The sequence below is a fragment of the Micromys minutus genome, assembly GCF_963924665.1.
Source record: "Micromys minutus genome assembly, chromosome: 29".
Lineage (NCBI taxonomy): Eukaryota > Metazoa > Chordata > Mammalia > Rodentia > Muridae > Micromys > Micromys minutus.
Window position 1 is genome coordinate 5,221,808 of NC_137964.1, and position 27,179 is coordinate 5,248,986.

Below are 27,179 nucleotides of genomic sequence, written 5' to 3' on the forward strand. Positions count from 1 at the left end.
CTCCAGATCGAGGAGTAATAGTGTCAGCAAAGAACTTCAAGACTCAAGTTTATGAGGTAACTTGGAGCTAAAATTTTACAAACCCTCGTTAAGTAGATGACAGCATAAAACTTGGTGTTTATTGTTTGGTGTGACTATCTAGCACGAACAAGGCTTTAAGATTTTCTTCCCAGAAATGCACAAAGAGAATTAAAATGGAAAACGGTAGATGTGGCTCCGAGTGGCAGGAGTGCTTTATCTTGATACACCTAGTAACTTTTTGTAACTTTCTCCCTTGGTACTTTTTGTAACTTTTAAGAATCCCTCTGAGAGGTGCAAGGGCTCTAACCATGCTGTTGTCTCAGGCTTACTCACCAAGTGGAATGCTTTACTATCAGGTTTAACTTTATGCTTTTCCATATACTTGATAAGGCTGCAATTGGTGTACCTGAAGGAGAAACACCAGAAAACATCCACATTAGATCACAGCTTAATTTTACATTTGCTGATAGTTTCCCACACACACAGTTGTGATCATAACCACACATTAAATATGCTCTGAGCAGCATAAAGTAGCAGCTTTAAGCCAGTTTTAGGATCCATTCAATATCCATCCTAGTCTTTGGATGTTTGTTTTCTGTGACGGGGTTTCATGTAGCTGAAGCTGGCCTACACTCCTGGTAGCATGACCCTGAACTTCTGACCCTCCTGCCTGGGATTATGGATACACACCACCACACCCAGCTGTAATAATGACTTGTTGACTTTTTTCTCTTAAAGACAGGGTGTCATGTATCCCAGACTGATTATAAACTCACTACAGAACTGAGCATGACCTTGAACATCTAATGCTACTTGTTAGGATTGCAGGCATGCCCTACCAACCCCAGTGGGGGTTTTTGAGGTGCTGGGGATCAAACCCAGGGCTTCATGCATGCTAACAAGCACTCTCCCAACTGAGCCACATTCCCAGCCACACTAGTCACTCCTGAGTGGGTACTGATGATGAAATTCAAGACAGCTTTATGAACACATCCTGGAGGGTATTTTCCACACATGAGTTTTTTTAAATAACATTTGTGCCAAAGGTTTAACTTAGCCTTACCAAGAAGGATGGCATTGACTTGTTGTGTGTAAATACTGGACTCTGCCTACCCCTGGCCTTAAGTGCAACATTCACGCCTTTCTAATTAAAACTTGCTTTCAAATGCATATACTTTATATGGGTACACAAGTAGCCATAAGCAAGGTTTGTATTTTTTAAAATTTCTTTGGCTTCCCACTTCCTACTAGTATCTGGTTTCCAGAAAGTAGTAAATATGGAAAGAATAAGCTTACTTTTCCCTCATCAGATGCTAACAAGAGCCACCTCTGTTAATTTGTTATCTTACAAAATGAAAAATAACATCAAACAGTATTTATAAGGAAGTAAAACTCTTCAGTAACTTTAATTGAGTGCTGTGGCATGCTGAACATTTAATTTTATTGTAACTATTCTGGAAAAGTTAAAATCACAAAGCGTCCATTTTCTTTCCAACTTACGTATTTCTTCTGAAATCTTTCATTAATGTTGAATGTTCGGGCATCTTTTTTATATCTTCCCAATCTTTATCTGTGAAACACATGGGTAAATGTTTATGTTGCCTAGGCTCCTGGTCTCAAGAATGCTAACAGATTAGCTTACTGTGAGAGCTTTCTAAGCCCTGGCTCTCATGAGTGCTCAGGCTGCAGCTCCACCCCTCCGCCTTCTGACTCTACCCTAATCAAGTGTTAGCCTACACTTGCTACTCTGTTCCACTATAACTTGCAAGTATCTATTCTATCACTAAAGGAAAAAAGTTACAGATAAATATTTGTTATTAAATAATCCTATTTATATTCATCAAATTTCTTGGCTCTGTTTTAACTGAGAAATCTAGGATCTTTTCCTGGACACTTCTCTGGATGGCAGGCAGCCCTCCTGACATCATCACAGCAAATGGTGGACACACAGCACGGACACTGCTATCCTGGCCACTCCTAGTATTACTGCTCAATACAGTGAGCAATGGAGACAAGAGAAGTACTGTGGACATATGCCAGCTCAGCTGCGTCTCTGAAGCTGTCAGTGTGTCACCAAGGGTCTGTTAGGTGCACAGCATTATGCCAGCTGACAGCACTGGCCATCTATCTTCCAGACATCAAGCAGTGTAAACTAAATATAGACTTAACTTTAAAATGGTATTTCCTCAACTACTTGTTTGTTCCAGTTTCTCTGCTTTACCGATGTTTCAAGCTAAAAGCCTTAAGGTAACCATTTTAAAAAGTTAATATTTGTCCATTCTTTTCCATCCTTACTGTGTCTTTATGGCTGTGGTATTGTTATATGTAGCTGGTTCCTGACTTCAGTTAGCCCACTCTAACTGAAATTTTTAATACTCCACAGCCACACTAACCTTTCTTAAGCAGAGCACAAGCCCTGTCTATGATTCAAGTGTCTATTATGGATCCTTGCTGGCTGCTGTTTGCTTTTCTGGCTTCTCATTAACTGAGGCATCTGAACTATTAAACCCATGCCGAGAATCATCCGTGACTGTGGTCCTCATTGCTTCCAATCCCTGCCATGTCTCCTTCCCATGGGCCTCAGACATAGTGAAAGAACTTGGATCTAAGAAGGAAGAAGTATTCCCTTTAGCCACTCAAACCATGTCTACTTTTAAAAACATCTAATCAATGTAAATACTTAAGAGGGCAAGAATCAATGTCTGTCTGTCTGTCTGTCTGTCTGTCTGTCTGTCCGTCCATCCATCCATACATACATACATACATCCAACCATCCATCTATCTGTTATTTGGACACAGGGTATCTCTATTATGTTATTCTGACTGTCCTGGAACTTGCTTTACATACCAGGCTGGCTTGAACTCAGAGAGTTGCTGCATCTAGAAAGTACTGAAATTAAAGGTGTGTGCCTCCACACCCAGCTCCTGGTCAATATATTTTATTCAAGATGGTGGCAATGTAATGAGTAAATGACATTTTATCCCAATAAGGTCTTCTAAAAAATACTGGGTCATTCTGGAGAAGGGAAGTCTGTGTAGTTCTGAATTTGCATTTAATTCATAACCCTACAAGGACAGGTGGGCTCTATCCATCTTAAGCTGTGGCGACCTAAGAAGGAGTCCCAACAGGACACAATTTCAGTCCTGTGCTTGACTGGTCACCCACCATCTTGAAGTGCTTCCTCCAACCTTCACTATTCTGGACCCCTGGGCAGTTTCTGATCACTGGTCTGTGCTACAACTAGGATCTGGGATCGAGCAGGAGAGGGTTAACTCCAGAGAGGTGAATACCCATACATTTTCTCTCTGCTGTAAAATCCATGGCTGTGATATTCAGTCAAATCCTGGCTGCTTTAGCAAGACAGTTAAAAACTACTGACAAAACCAGGGGACAGAAGTGCTGTTACTGCACAAGACGTGGCTCTGCACAGCGCTCTACCTAACCAGAGCCTTAAGTCTCTGCATTCAAGCAGCAGCTATGTCATGTGATGCCAGAAAACCCTTCTGCTGCTTGTTTTAGTTTTCACTGGCAGGAACAAAGGCTTCAGGTTGGCCCACCTATTGCAAGATGTCATCATTTCAAATACCGAACAACACCACAAAACAGCAAACCAAAAGAAAAACAAATAAAACCTCATTGAATTCAGAAAACTCAGTATTTTAATGTTGATATTTGAATTCTATAAGTTTTGCTATTTCTGTGATTCTCTGAAAAAAATCAGTCATAAAAACAAAGAATCATGTAATGCAAGCTTTCATAAGCCAAAACCACAACCTTTCCAAAGAAGACAGCAAACAGTGATTGAGAGCAAACAACAAAAGCAAGTGTGTACCTGCAGGGAATCCCATTACATTGAATATTCTGTCCAGCTGGTCATGGTGATAAGGATTACTAGTTTTGATGTCCTCTTGTCGACAGTGAAATATTGGTTCTGACGTTAGTAGTTCTGCAAATATACACCCTATAGCCCAAATATCTTTAAAAGAAAAAGAAAAGAAAAACAAAAACAAAAACAGAAAAGAGAAAATAAAAAGGGGAAAGGAAAGGAAAAAAGAAAAAGGAGGAAAATAAAGTGCTTCTTTCCAAAAGAAAATGCATTTTTACTTTAAAGGGGCATGTTCTTTCTCTCTGTTTCTCGGACATTAATAGTAATCCCTGCAAACATATAGCTGCTAAATACCACAGGACACTGTAAATACCCTCCGCCCACCAACCTTTCACTGCTATAGCTCATCTACCTAGGCACTTCACAGAAGCCTGTTTATTTTCTAAATCTGGGTGAGTTTAAATGCTTAAACATTACCATAACTACAGTCTGCATATAGGACATGGGAACCACAAACAAATGAAACCAAAACAAAACGAACATAAAATCCACAGAACTCTTGAAGTTGGGCACTTGTCAGAATATAGGAACATTTTTCATGATAAAATAATTTTATCTTGTTCATTTACCTGTTAGTTTTCAAGCCTATTAACTATCTTCTGTGCTAATACTGACAAGGGAAAGATATGTACTCTATCTCATCTCTCTATGCTAAGGCAGCAACATTGTTTCTACAAAGCTAACTGGAACATAAGAAGTAACAAAACAATCTTCAAAATGGGTAGAGGCCACAAATTAGTAACAATATATACAATAGACAAATTGCAAAGTGACTTCCTTCATTCACAAGACATAGGTTCACTTTCATTCACACAATTTGTGTTCAACAGAACTATTAACAGAGGCAAGAGCTGCCCACTCAAGAGCATGAAGCTGAAAATGTCCCACTGTTCTGGCTGCAGGCACTGTCTCCCTTACACAGTGCTGTGCAACAGCACAGGCTCAGCAAGTGCTGTCTGAACGACCTGCACAAAACCTGGGGCAAATGTGAAAACCATAGAACCCACAAGAACAAATTACAAAAGGCAGCCTTATATTGAGGCTGATTACTCAGGTATGAGAAACTGTGGCTTAAGTAGGAAATGAGAAAAAAAATGTTAGGAGAATTTCTAAACTTCAGCACTGAAATATATTTATCACAATTATGATTTTTATATTGTCATACATAAAGTTCTCATAGTATATGTAAACAATCATATTTACATTTTGAAGTGACAAGTTAATCTATTTACATAAAGATTCATAATTTGAGAAGATGATTGTTTTGACCACATTTCTTTCATCTCAGAAAACAAAGGTGATCAATACTACCCGCCCACTCTTTCATTTTGGGGCTGGGAAATTTCCTTTATTTTGGTTTTTCAATACAGGGTTTCTCTGTGTAGTCATGGCTGTCCTGGAACTCACTCTGTAAACCAGGCTGGCCTCAATTCAGACCTGCCTCTGCCTCGAGAGGGCTGGGACTAAAAGTGTGCACCAGCACTGTTCGGATAAGACAGCACTACCACTTGGGGAAAGTTTATCAAAAAACAGGTTAGGCCATTTTGTTTTAGTGTTAAGAGGGTACACAGGAAAGCTACTGCATATAAATGTCATCTCTGATCATCTTTACCACTGCATGGGTAGGCAAGCTAAGAATTAAAAAAATGGGTAATGAATCATTTGAATTTTAAAGACTCAATTTATAATATACCTAAAAGATACTGCAATGGTTCATCTGGTTAGTTACTGAAAACCCTGAAGATGAATGGAGTAGTTTCTCCACAACAGCAGGACAGGTGTTCATTCTTGAAGGAAAAGCACCCAACCCTGATCATTTCCAACTTACAACTTCCACCTGTCTTATGTGTGTACCAAATTTCTACCTTTCATCCTCACAATCTTGATTGTCACCAATCACAAATTCTAACCAGATGGTTGAATATTTATTCCCCAAAACTTCCTAATTCTTTCCAAGAAGGTGTCTTTTCCTTGCTCATGTTTAAAAACATGCCAAATTCATGGGAGGCTCTTCCCTGTTTACCTTCCTGCCTAACTCCTTCCCACTTCTCAAACATGCAGCAGCCGTGTGTAGCTAATCAGATGATGTAACTGTCACCTGACACCCTAATGGAGGGAGGATGATTCGTTAAATATCGTTTAATCAATAGTGCAATTTCTGATAGAAAAAACAAGCATTCATCCTTTCTGTTTTACCTCAAACTCCCCACTCAAGAGAGCCACCCAAGGAGGGTGAAGACTGTTCAACCCCACACTCCAGGAAGACTTTCAGGACAGTTCTAGTCACAGTTATCTGGGAACTAAGACCTTTCCTCAGTGTCCTCAACACCAAACAAACAAAACTAAAAGCACAGGCACTCAAGTCTCTGTTTCCTAGATAACATGCTCACTGGCCCATTATTCTCTCTCTTTGGTTTAATGATTCAGCTTCCAGTGCTGTCAAAACGGACAAATGGCCACAGCATAGAAATCTGTTTGCAGCTGGGGGGGGGGGAGGGGCAGTTCATCGTAATCTAAGCCAGATGTTTCCTCATGCACTCTGCAGCCTAACAGGATCTGTCAAATCCCAACAGTGGACCCCTTCTGCATGACGCAGTGAGAGTGGACACATGCACATGCTCCAGGTACATTGATGGTTAACTCCAAGGTTAGTGTAGCTGCTCACACTTCAACAGCAAAGTCCAAATGCTATACAGAGTTCTCAGCAGGAATCTTTAAATGCTGTGGGGAATTGAAGTATTTTACCAGCTGTGAAGGCTGCCCACAGACTTAAAGGCAGTAATGAAACTGAAGTACAAACTAGAACTGAAGGTCTCCTCTTACACTATCCCATTCTTCTCCTACGTAGAAGGCAAATATTTCTGTATAATGCCATAAAATTATTAGAGTTAATGGTGACAAATGCATTTGATTATAGCTAAATTCCCATTTTCAGGAAATAGAACTGAAGGACTAAGAGACCTGTCAGCAGTGTGAGCACAGTTCCTAGGGGGCCATTTCTACTCTCCTTGCTCAGTAACTGACAGTCATTCTGTGCATGTGTCCCTGCTTTCCTATCATGCAGATTATAAACTCTTAGGAACAAGATCCAAAATTTGATTTCATATTAAAGTTATCACACTAGCCATTTATTTATGTATAGATGAGAAGAAAGGAGAGAGAGATAAATACAAAGTTAAACCTACACTCTCCTACGTCAGAAGGACTATTAAAGCTGCTGAACTGTAGACTGAGAAAGAGTCTCAGGTGCTCAGGGCCTGGGGCTAAGCTACATAATCACTCCACTATCTATACAGTCTGCTAAGATCTTACCAAATGTAACAATGCTCTGAAATATTAAGTTCTTTAATAATAAAAAATAACTATCATATTAACTGAGAAAGCCATCTTCAATTTGTTTAAGAGTATTTTCAAAAAATATTCAATGTGTTTAGATAACAGCACATATTCAGAAACAGTTAACATATATATATTCCTAATAAGGTTTATTGGGAAGCTGCTCTCAGATAAGTTCACTGGCCCCAGGGACTGAGGTCAGGGAAGTCACCATGGGGGCAGAAGGGGAGAATAGAAAGAGCATACACACAGAGAAAAAAGAGAAGAGTCTTATTTTTAAGAAGTTAATATTTTGGAATGATTTTAGGTTTATTCAAAGCTGCAGAGAGATTTTTCATATCTAACTTATATTTATACTTTTTTAAAAAAAATAAAATGTGATATCAAAGCAGATAAAAACATTAGTGAGCATAAAGTTTTTGCAAGTAAAGGCCCAGGGTGGATTCAAGATAACTCAGGATGACAACAAGCATCCTCCTTTTCCCATCTGCAGAACAGACAAGGCTTCACAGAAATATGAGCAAAATCTTAACAAAAATAAATGCCTAGTTTTAGACAATAAAGGTTCACTTGTCAACACAGACTAGGCATTAGCAGGCTGTGGTGAACAAGAGGAAGGTGAGTTTGGTCTGCTGGACTGCAGACACCGCTTGGAGCACTGCAGAAGGTAAGGATATGATGTGGGTGACAGAGTACCCCAGATGGCATTAGCATAGAGGTCTTCCTCTGGAAGCTCTCTGTGAGAAGGCAGTATTCTTACAGAAGTCTGAATGAAGGGAGATGGAACAATGCAAAAACCTCAGTCTATGGCATGGTGCCTGAACAGCACAATCCTACCAAGCTGCGGATATGTCAAACCAGGAAGGACTGTTGTTCAACACCTAACTGGCTCTTCTCCCATTTTCTACCAATGCTCTTGGTTGTTTGATATAGAGCAACTGGGTCAAAAGTCAGGAGATTCTTACATCTGATTCTTACTGGCTTCAGAACACAGACTTGCCCATTCAGGCATCTGGCTCTCCCTGGAGATGACAGCTGACTGTTGGAGAACTTCAAAGTGTAATCAGCAACCTACATATCTCATGATCCAACACAGAGTTCCCAGGTGGCTTTTATAACTTAATTCTTAAATATAAATAGAGAAACTAGGGGTGGTCACCTAAGTAATTAAGGGACCTTACAACACAGATGAGAAATGACACTAATGGAAAACAGAGCCTAGAAAGAAAACACAGGTTCTTTCCTCAGGTTGCCAGGGAGACTGCTGACATTCAGGCTGAGAGTGCTTACTAACTAACAGCAGCCCAGACTTTCAAAGCAAGAAGAGCGGCTTGCTGGAAGACTGGCAAGAAGCAGCTTCCTCACTCCAAGAACATTGGTCTGTGCTTCAAAGACACCCAAAGAAGCCACAGAAGACACACAGACAAGAAAGGTCTTTTACTGGCAACCTCTCCACCTAAGGGTAGATCCTTTCAGGTATGGTGACCCAGATGAAGATACAGAGGCCTGGACTTCCTGCTACATTTGCAAGTAAAATTGCTTCCAGAACCACCACAAGAACATGTTTGTACACCTGTAGTATGCCCCTCAGTCTGCCCATGCTTGAGCCCCAAAAATGGACCTGCAGACAATTAAGACATGTGCATGGCCCTGAGCAAGAAATGAACAAGACAGTGTGCTCAAGGCTTCAGGGCTACCGGCACTAAGAGGGTCCAGAAGCTCTGAAAGGACCATGGCTAACTCCCTATAACACAGTATCTTCCAACCTAATACAAAGAAAAGACCAGGCAGGTAATAACTCTGTGTGCACAACAAACCACAAACAAGTGCTGTAATCCTTGTCTTCAAAAATATTAGCAAAGCTTTTCTTTGCATAAACCGATACAAGAGGCCACCAAAGTCACAGTCAGACAAGGATCTCCCAAGAAAGCCAGAAAAGCATCAGATGAAAAGCACAGTGGAAAACACCAAGAGGCCCAGCATCTTATTCTAGAAGAAAGGAGCAGGAAACTTAGAGAGTGAGATCAAAGAACCATATACCCTAAGAATTGTCCAGAGACAAGGATAGGAGCTGAATGATTGTGAGCAAAAACTCGCTATAAAATGTGGAAATGAGAAATAAATAGCATTTGTTTTCAGAAAGGGGCAAACCTAAGTGACCCACAGTAACCTGAGAAGATTGATCTAAGAGATTAGCTACACTGCTACCTAAAGGCAAAAAAGTCTCAGAGCACAACTCTAAACCACCAAGTAAAGGTCTTAGAAATACTATGAATTAGACAATAACATGCCCTTCCAAAGAAAGCCACAGGAAAAGAAAAGACACAATCAGGGGATGCAGAAAAGCATAACAGCCTAGAAGAATAAAAAGGAAATGTCTGGGGGGTGGCAGAGGGTAGGCCTGGGTTACCTGTCACAGGAGAAGTGGCTGCAAGCGTCTAGGTCATCAACATGAAAGGTGAGGACTAAAGAGTAACATTTACCCCAGTAAAGTGAAGCAAAGATATCTGTCATGGGAAGTTGCAGAAAAAGGCTGTGGATGAGTTTCATTCATGTACCATGAATGGCAGCCAGCAGAGGACCTGAGAAAGAGCAGCCCAAGCTGTGGTGTCACTAACATGGCTGACAATAGGACATGAGGAAGCAAAAGTACCATGCTCTTAACTTAGAAAAAGTCCTAAGTTTACATATTTTTTTTTCTTTAATATTTGAGGTATCATCTAGAAGTTAGCATTTCTTTTGGTGGTACAAAGAACATTTAAACAGAGTTCCAGAACTTAAAATTTTTAGTTTTCTCTTTTCATATAATTTTTTTTAAACTCAAAACATTGTGAATTTCTTTTGTAAAGAGATATGCAATTTCATGCTCTCAGGTGCTAATGTGTATATATGGATAGTAGAATTCTGGGGGGTTGTTTTTATAATTTGCTAATACTTGTTTAACATGTACAAAAACGTCTCTTTCACAGAAAAATTGTTTAAAGTCCTGTAATTTTAATTAGCCCTACTCACCAATTGCTTTGGTATAATGTCGCGCTCCAAGGAGTAATTCCGGAGCTCGGTACCAGAATGTTACAACCACTGGATCCAAATCTGCTAAAGGCTTCAAAGGTGAATTAAATAATCGGGCAAAGCCCATGTCAGCTGTAAAAACAACAACAAAACCATGTAAGTAAACAGAAAGGTCTGTTTTGCATCTGTAGTCTCATTTGCCAGTGTTGTTTATCAAGAATGTGTGCAGATCTGGGAGGAGGAAGAGGATAAAGTTTTGCCACTTTTACTGACTGAAATGTAAAAACATTTGAGATCTGGCCCTCAGCTCTTGAACTGGCAGGCTCTGTTGTCAGATCTCAGGGTAAAGCTGCTCCTATGGCAGATTTTTTTCTAAGGGCCACAGTTCTGGGGTCGGGATAGGTTTGACACTGAGCACTTAGGCACAACAGACTGGGGTTTCCATGTGTGCACCAACGAGCCTGCTCACACGGGCATCAGACCCAACTACACTATTTTCCTCACTTACTTGGCCAGAGTTTCACTAACTTAGATGGCACTGAAGAGTTCATGGCATGAGTACCAAGCATCAAACTACTCAGTTATGGACTTTGCACTGCTAATCATAATCTTAGAAGTCTCATCTCTGTATGGCTTTATATGCAGTCAGTACATACAAATACGTATGACCCACATTTACCACCCACTGAGAGAGGTCAAGATTCAAGACCATCTGGAAAATTTAATTCTATTAGAACATTAATTTATTATATATACAATGATCACCCTGTATGTATGCCTGCATATCAGAAGAGGCCACAAAATCTCATTACAGATGGTTGTGAGCCACCATGTGGTTGCTGGGAATTGAACTAGAGACTACTATAAGATCAACCAGTGCTCTTAACCTCTGAGCCATATTCTAATCTATCCTAGCATATTTTAATGAAGTAGATTTACCTTTAATTGACTTAATTATAGAGGAAGAAAACCCAAATTTTGGCAAAAAATAAAAACCTTGAATCAGATTGTCAAATATTCCCTTTGAAATGTGAATACTTGATGATGTGGTACCACAAAAACTCCCCACATCACACTCTATTACACAAAAGTGTAATTCTAAAGGAGACCTTAAATGTGCTGTGCAAAATTTTTCTAGAGCAGATGGTAAAGGACATACTTAACATTGCTCTTTGACTTGACCTAGTCTAATGTGCATTCCCTGAACTGACATTTGAGTCTGATGCTGTGACATTAGATTGAAGAGATCCCTTCAGAAGCTCATGTAAGGCCACAAGCATTCGGTGGCCCCAGGATGAACACTGACAAGGTTAGACCTCAACAACAGTCAATGGTTCAGAGTACAACTCGGATCACATGTTCTCACAACTAAGAATCTGCAAAATTTGTGTCATAAAAGAACACTTCGTTTACTTAAAAGTGGACTCATAAAGGAGGGTGGGGAGAGGTGAGGAACAGCCTCACTTGGACTAGTGAGGTGAACAGCTGCAGGCGCCTCTGCTCCAGTAGTTCTGAACTTGTGGGCTGCAACCCCTTTTTGGGTTAAACAACACAGGGGCTGCCTAAGGCCAAATTATAGTGCACAGTAGTGTCAAAAGTACAGTTATGAAGTAGCAAGGAAAATAATATCATGGCTGGAGGTCAGCACAACATGAGAACTGTGCTACAGTCTCAGCATTAGGCAGGTTGAGAACCACTGCTCTACTTATGTCACACGGCAAAAGAAACTACTGTTAATTGTGCTCTGTGTTCTTATGACTCTGTACCTTAATTACACTAACTTACAACTTATTACATGTCTTCTACCCCATACCAAACAAACGGCGTATACGTGACAAACACTACATAGGAAAACGACAATGAAAGAAGCCACCGTTAGGGTAGATTCTGCTGTCCCTACACACTGTTGCCCTGGAGAAGTCTGAGGGAGAGGACAGCACAGCATCAAGGTGCACTGCCATGAATGCCTTTGCCATAGGCAAGCCCAGGGACAGTCCTGCACAGGAGAGCTATGCACACTCCTTAGGACACGTGCCTTGGTCAGCTCCTCAGCTGGAGGACTGACAGCAGAGCTTCTCATTAACCTGGCCATGAAGATTGATGGGAGAATCAAATCAACTATGAGCTTCTAAAAGGAGACAAAGCTGGCCTCAAATGAGAAAAGAAGCCGCCAGCTAAGGCTGTTTAAGCAAGTCAGATGATTGGAGGAAGCCTGCCTATGTGGTACAGCAGTTTGTTCTCTAAGGATTGCCTGACACACAGGGGAAGGTCTTCCCTTTCATGTAAGCTCTTTTGAAATGTTTTTGACATTCAGAACTACATATGTGCATATAGATACAGAAAACAGTAATATAGCTGCCTACAACAATTTTAAATATACTGAACTGTGACTTATCAAAGATATAACATACCAATTTTTACTCTTCCTCGCTCAGGACCTTCACCCATAACTAAAATATTAGCAGGTTTCTGTGGAAACAAAAAAACTTTTTTCAATAGACAGTAGTAGTTTTCCTTTAGACAAATGTTAACATAACATATATCTACTTAAAAATTTTTCCTCAAAATTAAAATTAAACACAGAAAGCCATTGAAGAAACTGCATGTTTATACAAGCAAAGCCACATTCAGCCTCATTGCAGACAAACAGCTGAGGCCCTTAATCAACAGGTCTTTACGGTGGAGCGCTAGAAACTTACAATGCCTGTCTGTCTGTCTGTCTCTTTCTCTTTTGAGACAGGTCTCATGATACAGCCTGACTGTCCCGGAACTCACTATGTAGACCACAACAGCCTAGAATTCTGGTCTTTGACTCTTGTGTCCTTCTGAGTAAGGATTCTGGCAAGAGCCACCAGGTCTGACATGTTTTCAATTATATAAAACAGTCTCAGAGTTTAAGGAAAAATTAACTGCCACAGCTCATTTAAAACAAAGTAGCAAATTAATTGCAGGCAAATATTCGCCTGGTACTTTTTTGGAAGCCATAAGACACACACCTGTGTTTAACATAAAGAAATCGATGTTGTCTTTTTGTGAAAGTGGAATTTTAGTTTTAAGCTCTAAAAACTAACCACACCAGATTGCCACCTACAACCTGTTAAAAGTGGCACTTTATCCTCTAGAGTCTGAGGGCTATCTTCTGGGAAGAGGAAGGAGGCCGCTTCTCCCTCAAACCTTATCCTTTTACCCTTCCAACAGACACAACTTCAGTTGTACCAATCTGATGCTAAAGAGAAGTGAGACTGGATTAGGGCACATCTCAGACATTAAATGACTTTAAAAATCAAATTAGAGATTTGCATAAAAGCTGTTTACAGTGACCACCATTTCACAGGCTTCTACAGCCATCACTGGAGATGGCTCCAAGGCAGTTCCTACAGTAGACTGTCCTATTAACTCCCAAAGGTTGAAATTAATTCTTTAAGAAGCCCACTCCCCCAAACCCACACACCAGATGCCGCTGCTGAAATGGCAGGCCATGACACCAGAGGTTACAGATCCCTAGTTTCCAAGATGAGGTAACTCTGTACTAGAAAGTAAACTGGGAGGAAGGTGCAGGGCAGAGTCTACTGCCTACACTCGGACCCTCCGGACAGTCTCCAGTCTATAGTACTCTTCAATCAGGTGAGGCTTCCTATCGAGGTCATCATCACCATCACCATCATATTTTATTCAACAACAAAATTCTGAGATCTTTATCACAATCACATTCTTTACCAGGGGCAGCTGGTGACGTGCCAAAAGTGAGAGTAACCCTAACACTGTGTCTAGTGATTTTGATGCTACGATGCTGCCCAGAAGGGTGAACTGTTTTCCTACACTGCAGTAATCAGTCAACAGCAGGTCAGTCTGTCTCTGTGCAGACAGTGATTCCATACAGTGAGGGAAATGGTTCTAAGCACCATGATGCATTTCCTTAACCCCATTATGCATCTCTTCCCATCAAACCCATCTTCTGTACCACTGCGGGTTGTCTTCCCAAAAGACAAAAAATGTGATTATGTCATCTCTGTTTTTGGAATCTGCTAAGGCAATACAGATACCACAGAAAATTAGGAGAACCAGAACACAAAATGATGCAGACTGCAACTAGAACCAGGTGGTATCTACTGGTTTTAGATAGGGTCTCATGTGTCCTGGCTGTCCACAGACTAATATAGCTGAGCATATTATGTCCTAACCCCCTGCTTTCACAACACCAGTATTTTTGAGCTAGTGGGCATGAAACCAGGACACTGTGCAACCGGTGCAAGCACACTACAAACTGAGTTACACCCCAACCACAGAACTAGGTTTTTAAAAAGTTTCTGTGAATAAGGTTTAGGAGGACAAGAGTTACAGTAACATGGATCGTTTTCTCACAATCACTTAGATAATTCTGTTATTTCCACTAAAACATTCCAGCAATGGCTGGAGAATTGCTGTTAAGAGAATTGGTCTGTGAGTAGGAAGGCTAGGGCTGAGACCCTGACACCTACAAAGCAAGCTGGGTGTCTCACATACCTTAACTCCACGCCAAGAGGGCAGAGACGGGGCGGGAGGGTGAGGGGTGGTGGCTAGCGCTGGCTCCCTTCTATCCTATCTATCCTAGAGCAAGCCTTAGGTTCAGTGAGAGACCCTGCCTCAAAGGACAGATGGAGAATAACTGATGAGGACACCTGCCACCCTCCTCTGGCCTATCTTGAGAGCTTGTACTCTCTGTACTCTCTCCCTAACTCACTCTCTCTCTCTCTCTCTCTCTCTCTCTCTCTCTCTCTCTCTCTCTCTCTGTCTGTCTCTCTCTCTCTCTCTCTCTCTCTCTCTCTCTCTCTCTCTCACACACACACACACACACACACACACACACACACACACACACACACACACACTATGGTACACATGACACCTGTGAGAGTTTCTGCCATATGCATGGCCCACTTCTCAGTGTCTCCTCTCCTTTGTTCTTAGGGTAGAACGTGGCCTCTCTAACTCTAATAGCTGTGCCATACCCCAAGGAATTTTTCTTGTGTGTTATCTGATAAAATTGAAATTTCCTTCTTTCTCTCACTGACAGAAATAACAACAAAAACATTCTGAATGCAAACACTTCAAGCTATAATGTCACATAGAGAATAAGTCTCTTTTACTGCTTCCCTCCTACCCACAACAAATCCTACCTAGTTTTTCTAAAGATACAAGCAGATTAACTGCTTTGGTTTGATGGATGCTCCTGAACAACTCTAAACAATTATGTCCCTATTGTACAAAAGCACAATCCCTGAACAACCTGAAACAAGTCCGCCTCTATCTAGCAAAAAGTACAGGCAACCACAACTAATGTCCTGTGATTTTAGGTGAAATGAGAAGACTTCTCTCCTTAGACATTTTCTTACCCATGCAGCAGACCCTCAAAGCCACCAGAAGGGAGCACTATGAATGCCTGGCATCAAGTAAAGGGAAAAACCTTATTTGGCTTCAGATTAAGCTTTTTTTTTTTAATTCTTCAAAAAAACCAAACCAAACAAACAAACAAGGTCTCACTATATAATAGCCCCAGCAGTCCTGGAACACACTCTGTAGACCATGCTGCTCTTGAACTCAAGAGTCCGCCTGCCTTTATCTCTCAAGTATCCAGTTAAGTTACTAGTTTCTTTTTATTCTAAACTTACTAGACTGATCAAGTTTTGAGCCTGAGCTGAGGACAGCTAGGGACTAAATAGTTGACAAAGATGTCAAGGTCTGGTCTGGTATGTGTTCATAGTCAAATTTCTAGAATTAACTTTTAAAATTAAGATTTAGTTTATGTATATGAGTGTTTTGCCCAAAGATGCCCTGGAATTGGAGATATAGATGGCCATGAGTCACTATGTGGGTACTAAGAATCAAAGCCTATCTCCAAGAGCAATAAGTGCTCTAAACCACTGAACCACATCTCTTCAGCCCCTACTATGAAAAGTTTCTTTGTTACTTTACTCCCTACCTGGTGTAAAATCTGAAACTAGTCTTAGGTCTAAAAGCCCAGTTAACCACTGTTTTAGTTTTTCTCACAACACTTTCTTGCTTTCCTTCCTTCCTTCCTTCCTTCCTTCTTTCTTTTTTTAAAGACAAGGGGTCTCCCTCTGCTGCCCAGGCTATCCTTGAACTCCTGGGCTCATGGGATTCTTAGGCTTTGCCTCTCAACTAATGGGACTATCAGTGTGCATCCTGCAGAATCATTTGCTTTTAAAGGGTTTCAGATTCAAAATTCAGACATGCTATATCTGCTGTGTGTGTTCATAGAGAACAGGTGTGATTTTGACTATTTTGTAAAATCTTAGATGTTATTGCTTAGTCAGTACTAAGAAAGCTTCCAAAAGATTTGATGGGTAATTTTACTTCATTATTCAGTAATATCTTAAAATAATAACCTAGTTCCTAACTTCTTTCCTTCTTGTGTGTCAGTAGTAGAATCTATGAATGTATATAGTTCTAAAGCCAAGACCTTCCTCCAAGCAGTACTAGATAGAACCGTATCTGTGATAAATATTTTTTCATAGAGTGCTACAGTCACCTTAAAAGATGTAGAACTTCACTGCTGACATTCTGGGGGGCATACACTCCATGGAAACCAGGCAGTATCTTATAGTACAGCTATGTCACAAAGAGACATGGAAACAGAGCAAGCATCACTGTGCAGTGGAAGGAAGATCTAACAATGCTTGATTGTTTGAAGCTACAGAACCTTTCTCTTGAAAAACATTAACAACCAGTTTTAATAAAAAGACCATGACCACATTTTACAACTGGATGGCTTTCTGTTGTTTGCTTGTTTTGCTGTGTCCCTCACCTCCTAAAGCAGTATTTCCAACAGGAGACGCCTGCGCTGTAAACATCACCACTCTTGTTCCTGCACCGACAGCACATCTCCAGGTCCCATGCTTCCTATGAGTCTTTACCATCTCGTGTGTGTGTGTGTGTGTGTGTGTGTGTGTGTGTGTGTGTGTGTGTGTGTGTGTACATGCCTGGCTCATTTTACAGATGAAAAGTGGAGCTTTCTGGGTGGGATTAAAGCTCAGGGGTAGACTTGTGCCTACAAAGTGCAAGGCCCTGGGTTTGACCCTTAACACCACAGCAAAAAAGATGAAACACCACCATGAGCGGCTGTCCTTCCCAAGGCTACAGAGTCAAGAGGTAGATCCAAGATTCAAACAAACCTCAAGCTTGATTTTTCCTCTGGTGACAGAAAACTTCTAATCGCCCTTCTCCTGTTGCCCTTAACTTTCCTTTAAGGCCCTGGCTCTCTCCCAGCTTGTACCCATCTCCTCAGTCTCAGGTTTCCCTTCTTTTTGGCATTTGATTGATAAAGATCAAAGGCAAGTCTCAAGTGCTATAAATTGCAACTAGAAGATGACCCTTATGTAACAGTGGCTATGCTCAGCAGAGAAAGCCAGATAAAGCCAGACACAGCAAGGATATATAAGCAGGTAATATGACTATCCCTCCAAAGGTCTCACCAAGAGTTAACCAAGCAGGCGAGAGACTAGGGCACTTGTACAGCAGATACCTTTCAGCCTGACGGGTGTACAAATCTCTGAAGCTGGAGAAAATACATAAATGGTTTTATCTCAAATTATGTTTCTATGAAGAGATATTTAGGCAGAGTCAAGAGAAATTAATCTTCCACATCCCCCCTACTTTCATTAACTTTTATGCATGCTAAGTGGTATTGATTTAAATTATAAGCTCATCTGTAATTTAGAAAGAGTGAAAATTCAAGACTGTGAGCTTAGAACTTACAACATTAATTACCATAGGAAGAGGTTAGAAATCCTCAGAGCACACACACACACACTGACAATATAAAAACCCACTGGCTAATTACACGTGAGTTAAAGCAGCACAAAGCAACACTGTGATACTGTGCAAAGGGAAGCCAAGCCCAGAACATGCACTGGGGCCACAGAGCAGTCACATTCCTTTAGTGGTCTACTCTGAGACACGGATTCTACATCTAATTGGACTTGATGCTAATTTTAGTTTATTACATCTAAAATAAGTAAATAAATCATCTGTGTTGACTCAAACAACATTTACATTACAAAAAGTTACACAAGTAGATTAAAGGGATTTTGCAATGTGGACAGCCTCCTGGGTTTGCTTCTGTGGGAACACTCACCTGTCCCCTATTTAGTTATTTCTTAAAGGCAAACTGAAAAACACCTAATCAAAGATTTCTGTGGCTCTGAGATTTAAAACAGATTCAGAACAGTAACGATGTTAGGTCATTCATCGTTGCTTTATGTGGTTCCTAGGTGTGTACATGCCCATGTTGGTGTAGGTGTACACTGCGGGGGTGCACTGCAGACCAGGACAACCTCAGCCGTCCTTTCTAGGGTGCTATCCTCCATTTTTAAGACAGGATCTCTCATTGGCCCAGAACTCACTAAATAATCTAGAGACTTACCGACCCACCCACCTCCACTACCTTAGGGCTGACATTGCAGGTACATAACCACATTCCTGGCCTATTTGGGTGCTAGGGGATGGAGCTCAACCCCTCATGCCTTAAGATAGGCACTTTACCCTAGCCTGAGAAGGCTTTAAAAGCTATAGTGTATCTTTTAAGATTAGGTTCATTTCCTTTTGTGAATCTTTGGAAATCTGGACGATAACAACAATCTAAGGTCTGACAATTGCTAAAAAGTTAGGCTGAATGGCTTATTTGCTATCCTTTTTGTTTGTTTGTTTTGTTGTTTCTCAAGACCGAGTTTTTCTGTATAATAGCCCTGGCTATCCAGGACTCCCCTTGTAGACCAGGCTCACCTCAAACTCACCACCTGTCTCTACCTCCCGAGTGCTGGAATTACACTGAGGCGGATTCCATCATGCCTTTTTTTTTTTTTAATCCTTTTTAATAGCACAACTGAGAACATTTTTATTGGCTTTCCAGCGTAATCAGAAAAAATTTAAATCATCTTCCAAAAAAATCCAATTTTTGGTCTTTTATTTACAAATACTATATTTCCCTTTTATAATAAGAAAAGCCTAAAACTCAGAAGAAAAAAGCCTGTGCACTCACTGCTACACTGTAGTACTAGTACGTAAGTCAGTTTATGAGAGAGGGAATCTGAGTCCTAGCAAATTCTTAGGAAACCCACTCACTGATCTTGTTTTCAGAAACATTGATGATAATCTACTCTGTTACAAGAAGTGGGAGCATTCACCTAAATTACGTAATAATGCACTCCCATAAGGTCATATAAAAATCCCAAGTAACAATTACAAAGCCTCTCTTCCAAAAAACTGTTTACAGAAAATGTTTGATATATGCCTGATAATCCATCCATCATGTCCTCAAGGTTCATCAGTATTATACATACATGAGAATTCTCTCCCACTTTAAGGCTGAGTAACAGTCCACTGTATGTATATGCTACATTGCTTTTATGTGCTCATCCATCGATGGACATTCATGTTGCTTCTGCCTCTATTCTACTGTGATAATGGTTCTAAAGACGAGAATTTATAGAGCTGAGAAAATAGCTTAGTCCTAAAGACATGAGTTCAAATCTCAGAACCCACATGAAAAGCCAAGTATGGTGGTTATATGTACTAATAATTCTAGCTCTGAGATGAACACAGATTCCTGGTATTCCTCAGCTCATCCCTTCTGCTTCCTCTCCTCCGTCTCTCATTCCTCATCACTTCACCTAACACCCAATCAGGAGCCCAAAGCAAGAAGGCCCATCTATTAGGAACTGGAGTTCCAAAACTAAAAGCCAAAACGCTTCTCTTTTTGTAAGTTAATCTTGCCAACCACTTCACAGTGCTGCAAAGCCAATCCCTCCTTGCTGTGAGAATTCATTTAGTCAAATGAAGCTATAATAGGAAAAAGACTGACTGTGAGCAACAATGGATGTACTAGCAGATGGGCTTCCGTGTCCAATTTGTACTATAAATCTTCCTGGCTTGCAGCATATCCTGCAGATTTGGAACAATGAGGCTTCTAAAATACATGAACCAATTTCCTAAAATAAACAGCTTTCTCCATCTCCCTATACCGACGCCCCGTGTGTGCTGCTGCTCTGGAAAAGCCTAACAAAGACAGGAGCAGCAGAGCCAGGATTGTAATTACTACAAACATTCTTACTGCCAAGAAGTGGGGAGCGGAAGAGAGAGGAGACTGTCATAGGGAGAGGCAGGGCACAAGCTCAGGCACCTTTTTGTTTGAATTTCTCTCTACTTATTGTGACTGGGGACTTTACTGTTCTAATATGAAAACGTTGGTTTAGATTCATAAACTACTTCACAAAATAAATACTCTCTGTGTTTCCTTCCTATCAGACCATTTTCCTGGGGACACTTACACAGAGTGAATATGAAGCTTAATATTAGAGAATCTGGCATGTACAAGGCCCTGGCTTCAAACCCAATGCTACACCCATGCAAATGCCCTCACATCGCCCACACAGGCTCCACGGAATGACTCTGTAATTCCTACCAAAAGCAAGTCTCAGCTACCATCCTTGGCTGTGTGAAGATTAAAGATGACAATATAAATCTTCACTTACCAAACAAGGGCATTAGCTGTAAAAGCTCGGTATTTACATCTATCCTCAACAAAAGAATGTTGCCTCTCTTGTTTTTGAGAGGAAATATGGCCTGGATAACTTCAAAATTATGATCCTCCTGCCTCTGCCTTTTGGGTGCTGGGATCATAGGCATGTTCAAACCAGTATTTCTAGCAATGATAATCCTGATTTAATTAAACAGAAAGCTCAGTAAGTCCTTGGCTATTATCAAAGGGGTGTTTTCAGGGTGTGTGTACCAGTGATCCACCTTACCAGTGGTTTGTTGTGGCAAGGTGGAACATCCCATCAACTGGTCAAAGTCCTGCACAGGAACCGTCCTACACACAGTTCAGGCATCACTGCCACCACTTACCAGGCTCGCTCCAAAGGCAGAGACTGTAATGCATTGGATTTGCTCTGATAAGTGCTTCATCCACACGGGATGTTTGAAAATGTGAAGCTAAAAGCTGTGTGGTTTCTGAACAGTCCGAGAGTGAATATCTTATTACCACACATGTCAGCACCATATGTAGCTACTTTGAAAAATTACACAACCCAAATTAAGTCCAAAATTTAACTTTTAGCTGACAACAAGTGCTAATACTTTTTAAAATGGTGTCTTTCACTCAGAAAGCAAGGTTTGAGAGGCCAGCACCTGCACAGTGACCAATCTGAATCTGACCAATCTTAGCAGCCTACCATGCTAAGCAGACAATGGCTCTAAGACACAGGATGAATGGATGGATGCTTGAAAACAGCACTGACTCGTCCAACGGAGAACAGAGACGTCTCACTCCAAGTAAGGGAGCCAAGAGGAGGTGTTGACAGATGAGGCACATTCCAGATACATGACTAGCGGGGTAGTGTGATGTATCTAGAGGGCTAACAGAACAAATGGAGCACAGTGCTTCACACTGGAGAGCTTTACTAACACGGCTCAGCACTGCTAGCCGGCAATGACACCACCACTAACCTTTGGGATCCATCATTATTATTTAGACAGCATCTACAGACGATGGACATCTTGGTGCTTGTGATAAAGTGCTCTGGCCTTCTAAGCCCTTCCTTCTTAAGACAGCCCTACCAAAACCTCCTGAAAGAGCCTATTCTTCGATTAGCTCAAGTCACAGAGCGTTCCCACATCTCATAAGCGCTTCACCAAAGAAAGGGGAACTGAAGCTCTAGTTAGTTTTTAGTCCATACTATTGCAAGAAATAAAGTGGAAAACCTAAACACTTATTAAGAAAGCCAGTCTGAATTTGTTGAATAAACACAGATTTTTAAATGAAGAGGATTATTTAAAAAACAAACAAAACTAAACAAAATGTAGAGCTCCTCTAGTGTAACTGGTTGTGTGAGAACAATGACCTTCCAATGGGACTGTCATTCTTTTATAGTAAAAGCCAATAGTACAAATCAGAGAATAAAAACAGAGATGCTTTTGTTAAACAGACTATTTCTGAAATCTGAAATTATCTTTAACTTCATAAAACAACTGAATCTTATTTTTGTTCTGTAAACCCACTGTTTATTAGCAGACTTTGCTCTTGGTCTTAAAGGCTCTATAGGTGTGAAAAGGCCAGGACAAAAGCAATTCCTGTTCAACGCTCTTAACATGACTACTTCAGGCTGTAGAAGGCAGAAGCTTACTACAATCATTCATCTAAGGCCAGAGACTAAATGAACACCACAGCACAGCAGCCCTGTGGCTTCACTTCCATCTATGAGTTTGTTCCTATGTACACACATGGTCAGAGACGAAATCCCTGCCCTGTGCATGTAATTGTTTAAACAAAAGTGCTACTGTAAGGCTGACTTCAGTTACCACCTTTACAAAGAAAGGAACTAAAAAAGCACAGTTTACTTACAAAAAAATAAAGTAATCCAAGTAATTTAAACCTATGAAGACTTAATGAATAATAATACATTCATTTTTTTTGTTTTTTTTGGTTTTTGTTTTTAAGCAAACAAGGGCTGGAAAACAGTTCAGTGGGTAAAGTCCTGCTGCACACCCATAAGGATCTGACTTCCAGCACCCATTCAAAAGTTAGTGTGACTAACTCCACAGTAAGGAATAATGAAGACAGTGGGTACCTAGGGCTTCCCAGGGTTCCCTGGCTATCTAGTCCAGTGCAAACAGCCAGACGTAGGTCCGGAAAACAGCACTAAACTAAGAGGGAAGAAAGCAATAGAGGAGTTAGCTGACTGACAACTCCTGTAAGTGCACCTGCACAAGGACAGTCTGCACAGGAGACTGGGGCACACTCATGCACAACCTTACCCAAAGACCCTCAGGCCTATGTGCCTATGGCTCAACTTTCTACAGACAACAGAAAAAGTGTCAGTTATGAACATATTTTCCTGGTTGAACACAGCTGTGGATCCACTCACCAAATCCCTGTGCAACACCCAGTTGGCATGGAGATAGTGAATCCCATCTAGGATCTGGTACAACAGTGATTTCACCATTCCCCGAGGTAACTGAACTGGCTTCTTGTTGGCTTTCGAAGCTCTGTGAAACTTAATTATATGCTGAAAGAAAGAAAATACCGTAAGAAGCTTTACAAAGAGAGAAGGGCAACTTGAATATTGTCTCATCGGAAAGGCAGTGTGGAAACTATGCAGGACAATGAAAACAGCACAGCACAGCAGAACGAGTAACATGCACATACGCACGTTCTAAGAGCCATTTTAAATGGATGTGATGGCATCTCAGAAAATGAAAGACAGGGTAGGAACTAGGGTGCTCCTCATTTTAAAATATAATTAAAGTTAATTACATCTGGGGTGCTACAGACCTGTTTAATCTGGCAGGAATTTCTAATAACAAAACCATTCTTACAAGATTCAATAAAAAAGAGGGGAAACAAAATTCTGATTGGCCAATACAGCACAGGTGTGGTAGTAATTTCTGATACGAACAGGTTATAAAGAACAATCAGGGATATGTTTCAGTAAAACACACCCAACATACAGAAACTAAGGAAAGGATAACATGTAGACAGTCAGTTCAAGCTGGACATGGATACAGTTAGAAGCATGAAGAATTCAGATAAGGAAAGAGTCTGCCTGATGACCTGCAAAGCTTTCTCTGTACACAGGACTAGACAACCAGAGAGAAGTAAAGTTTAACTTTATAAATTAAACACTTTGAAGATAAATGTACACAAAAGGGTTTCTTCCTTCTAATGTCTCAAGCTCTCAGTGAGCTTCTTCATCTTTCTGTGGAAAGAAAGCCCTTACACTTCAGGACTCTCAGGCCATCTACGCTCTGACATCAAGACACTCACTCACTCATCCCTAGAGAGGCTCTTCATTAAGGGATTCTTATGAGTAAAAAAAAAAACACACACACACACACACACACACACACACACACACACACAAAAGACATCATGAGAGTGGAAATGTGATCCACTCAGATTAACATGTGACTTTCTGCCTGATGCTATACAGAACAGCACACAGACAAGGAAGCTGTGAAGCAAGAAGCTGTAGTCCCAAGGGGGAAATGGAGCAAGTCTGGAGTGAGAAGACTAACATACTCATTGATGCACGCCTGTCTGTATTTTGATACCTTAAGTTTCTTGTCAATCTTTTACCTTAGACATTATTTAGTAATTTAGAATATGTATCACCTATTGTAAAAATATGATAACAATCAAGTCTCTGTCAGGAAGAAGAAAATCCACTGGCTCTCCAAATGTAACAAACAATAGGTTTAGAGAGAGTGCATTTAAGAATTAAAAGCTTCAGGCTGGAGAGATGGCTCATGGGTTAAGAGCACCAACTGCTCTTCCAGAGGTCCTGAGTTCAATTCCCAGCAACCACATGGTGGCTCACAGCCATCTGATGCCCTCTTGTTGGTATGTGTGAAAACAGCTACAGGGTACTCATATAACAAATCTCAGAGAGAGAGAATTAAAAGCTTCAAGCTTCCCAGGAGTAAAAACCAAGGAGAGGAGGTAAGGTAAATAAAGGTCAGACTTTAAATATTATTGTGATTTTTCTAAAAAACCAAGTATTTTAAAACTATAAATAGGTAAAACTCTGTAGGATGGGATTTTTTTGCCTGCATATTTTTCATATTTCATTGTTATAAATCAAATACACAGTACACGGGCTATAAATTTCACCAATCCAAGTGATTTTCAAAAAAACTCTTACTTATAACTTTTGCTGTCCTATGCCAGCCAGTCCACATATAATATTCCAATTAAAAGGAAAAAAGGTTTAAATTTTAGGGAACTGAACTGCCTTGTTTTTAAAGTAATGTTAAGAATATTCATTTGCTGTCAGTAAAATTAGTAAAATAATAGAATTATAAATTACTTATACATACATGCAACATAGCTTATATGTAAAATTAAATACTATTCCCTAGCCTCTGTCCTGCTGTCCTGTCCTAGCCTGTGTGTGACCCAAGGTTAGCCACATGGACATAGGTGACAGGGAGGCAGATGGTTCTACTTTGTCTATGTGAGACAAGATGCACTTAGGTTCTTATCAATACTATAGGAACCTTTTACAACACTGGCTACCCTGCTGTAATCCCTTACTTGAGAAATTCTCAAATACACAATCTGGATCTGTACATATAAATGACATAAGACAGACAAACCTAAAACCAAGCCCACAGGACACATTGCTGTGTCTGCCCTGACCTCATTTTGTAATGTGTCTCTCAGCAGTGACTGCTTTCCTAGGTATGCCAAGTCAGATAGTAAAATGTTACTGCCAATGAAAATGGAATGTATTACATTAAATATCAGTTGTCAATAACTAAGGAATGATTCATAAGTTTCCCATGCTTAGCTACACAACTTGTAACCACTTTAGAACTGTTAGGAGACCTTCCTAGCATCCCAGAACAAGGCAGGGACAGTGATTAGACTCAGCTATCCTTTTATAGCAGGCTCACCCCAAAAATTAAACATTAAATGAAATATTTTAAAAGTATACTTCATTTTAAATTCCTTCACACTACAGAATAAAAGAATGGCTGTCCTTTTAAAACCTTATAGCAGAAAAGGTCGCCTTTCCAAATGAAAACTGTTAGGAACCAATGCTCTGCTGCAGTTCATGGTCCTCTTGCTTCTTTACCATCTGTTCCAAAGTCAAAGCACCAGGTTCAAAAAGAAATGTTGTCAGAATCTCTGTAGCCTGAAAACCCAAAATGCTTCACATTTCAGAACTTTTTGAGAGCTAATGTAGTGAGATTTTGTTTCATATATAGGATCATTATAAACATGGCATGAAATCCCCTTCAGGCGATAAAAGGTAAATATGAAATGAAAACACAAATGGGCTTCAAGTTTAGACATGAGGTCAGTCTCCAAGATGTCTCATTAAATAGATGTTAGTAAGTGCCCCGTATGTGAAAACCAACTCTGAACTCAACCACTGAACAAAGCAAAAGCCTCCAAGTTGGCAATACACTGACTGTTACTCTGTAAGGTGATTTCTAGTGCAGTGGAAGCCAACTGTTTAGTCACTCTCAAGTCTGACTGAAAACAATGGCCTGTCTACCAGCAGTCCACCTTACCCAGAGGTCATGTTCAGCATAGTCAAAGAGAAGCCATACTTTCCGATCAGCATGAGACAGAAACACCTTCTGAAGAGAGATGACATTTGGGTGCTTAAGCTCTCGAAGTAACTACAAAACAAAAAAGATCCATTCAAAATTTTAACGAAAAAAAAATAATGCTTAAAACACAAACACACACCTCACACACACTACGTGTGGTAGTACATACATGTATACTAGGATATAACATGCCCTGTAACCACCATGGCAGCTGTATCTACCTGGCTGCTAGGAACTGAACAAAGGTCTCAGAATATGAAGGCTCAAGCAGAAAGATTACTTGATGGCAGAAATCCATCTCAGACATTACCCACTCACCCAGACCAGCTGCAACTTAAAAGCAATGCAAGTCAACGCTTACTGATATTAAGCATTCAATAAACACCCACACAGTGTGATTGCTACACAGGTACTTCATGACAGAAAATCCTTCAGGGAAAAAGACACTGAAAAAAAGAGTAACAGTAAATCTGCCATTTGTTGCTTGACTTGGTTTTAACTTTTTATCAAAATTACATTTTTAGCCACTTTAAAATCTACAAATTGGTGGCATTAAATATGAATGTTGTAGAACCATCACTACTATTTAAAAATTTTAAACATTCCAAGTAGAAAATGCTATCACTGATCCAGCTTCCAGGTAAACTCTACTACCTACCCCTACTTTTTCTGTGGTAGACACCTAGCAATGGAAGGTTCTCATGACACCTCATTTTCCTCGTGTATGTTGACAGATATGCACCTATAATCTCAGTGCTAGGGAGCTGGTAGGAGGAAGGGTCAACTCTGGTATCACTCCTGCAGTGC

At 40.5% G+C, this 27,179-nt stretch overlaps 1 protein-coding gene across 3 annotated transcripts in view; it reads right to left on the minus strand.

The window, feature by feature from the left end:
- The window catches only part of CDK8 (cyclin dependent kinase 8), a 64,675-nt gene that overhangs the window by 5,550 nt on the left and 31,946 nt on the right, over positions 1–27,179 (minus strand). For all 3 annotated transcript variants that reach the window (XM_080941446.1, XM_080941445.1, XM_080941447.1), the window contains 7 exons: positions 26,331–26,441; positions 23,177–23,317; positions 12,668–12,725; positions 10,257–10,388; positions 3,855–3,998; positions 1,522–1,591; positions 355–427 (listed from right to left, as the gene is read on the minus strand). In XM_080941446.1, the coding sequence (XP_080797572.1) occupies positions 355–427; positions 1,522–1,591; positions 3,855–3,998; positions 10,257–10,388; positions 12,668–12,725; positions 23,177–23,317; positions 26,331–26,441 (729 nt within the window). The remainder of the gene's footprint in view (positions 1–354; positions 428–1,521; positions 1,592–3,854; positions 3,999–10,256; positions 10,389–12,667; positions 12,726–23,176; positions 23,318–26,330; positions 26,442–27,179) is intronic.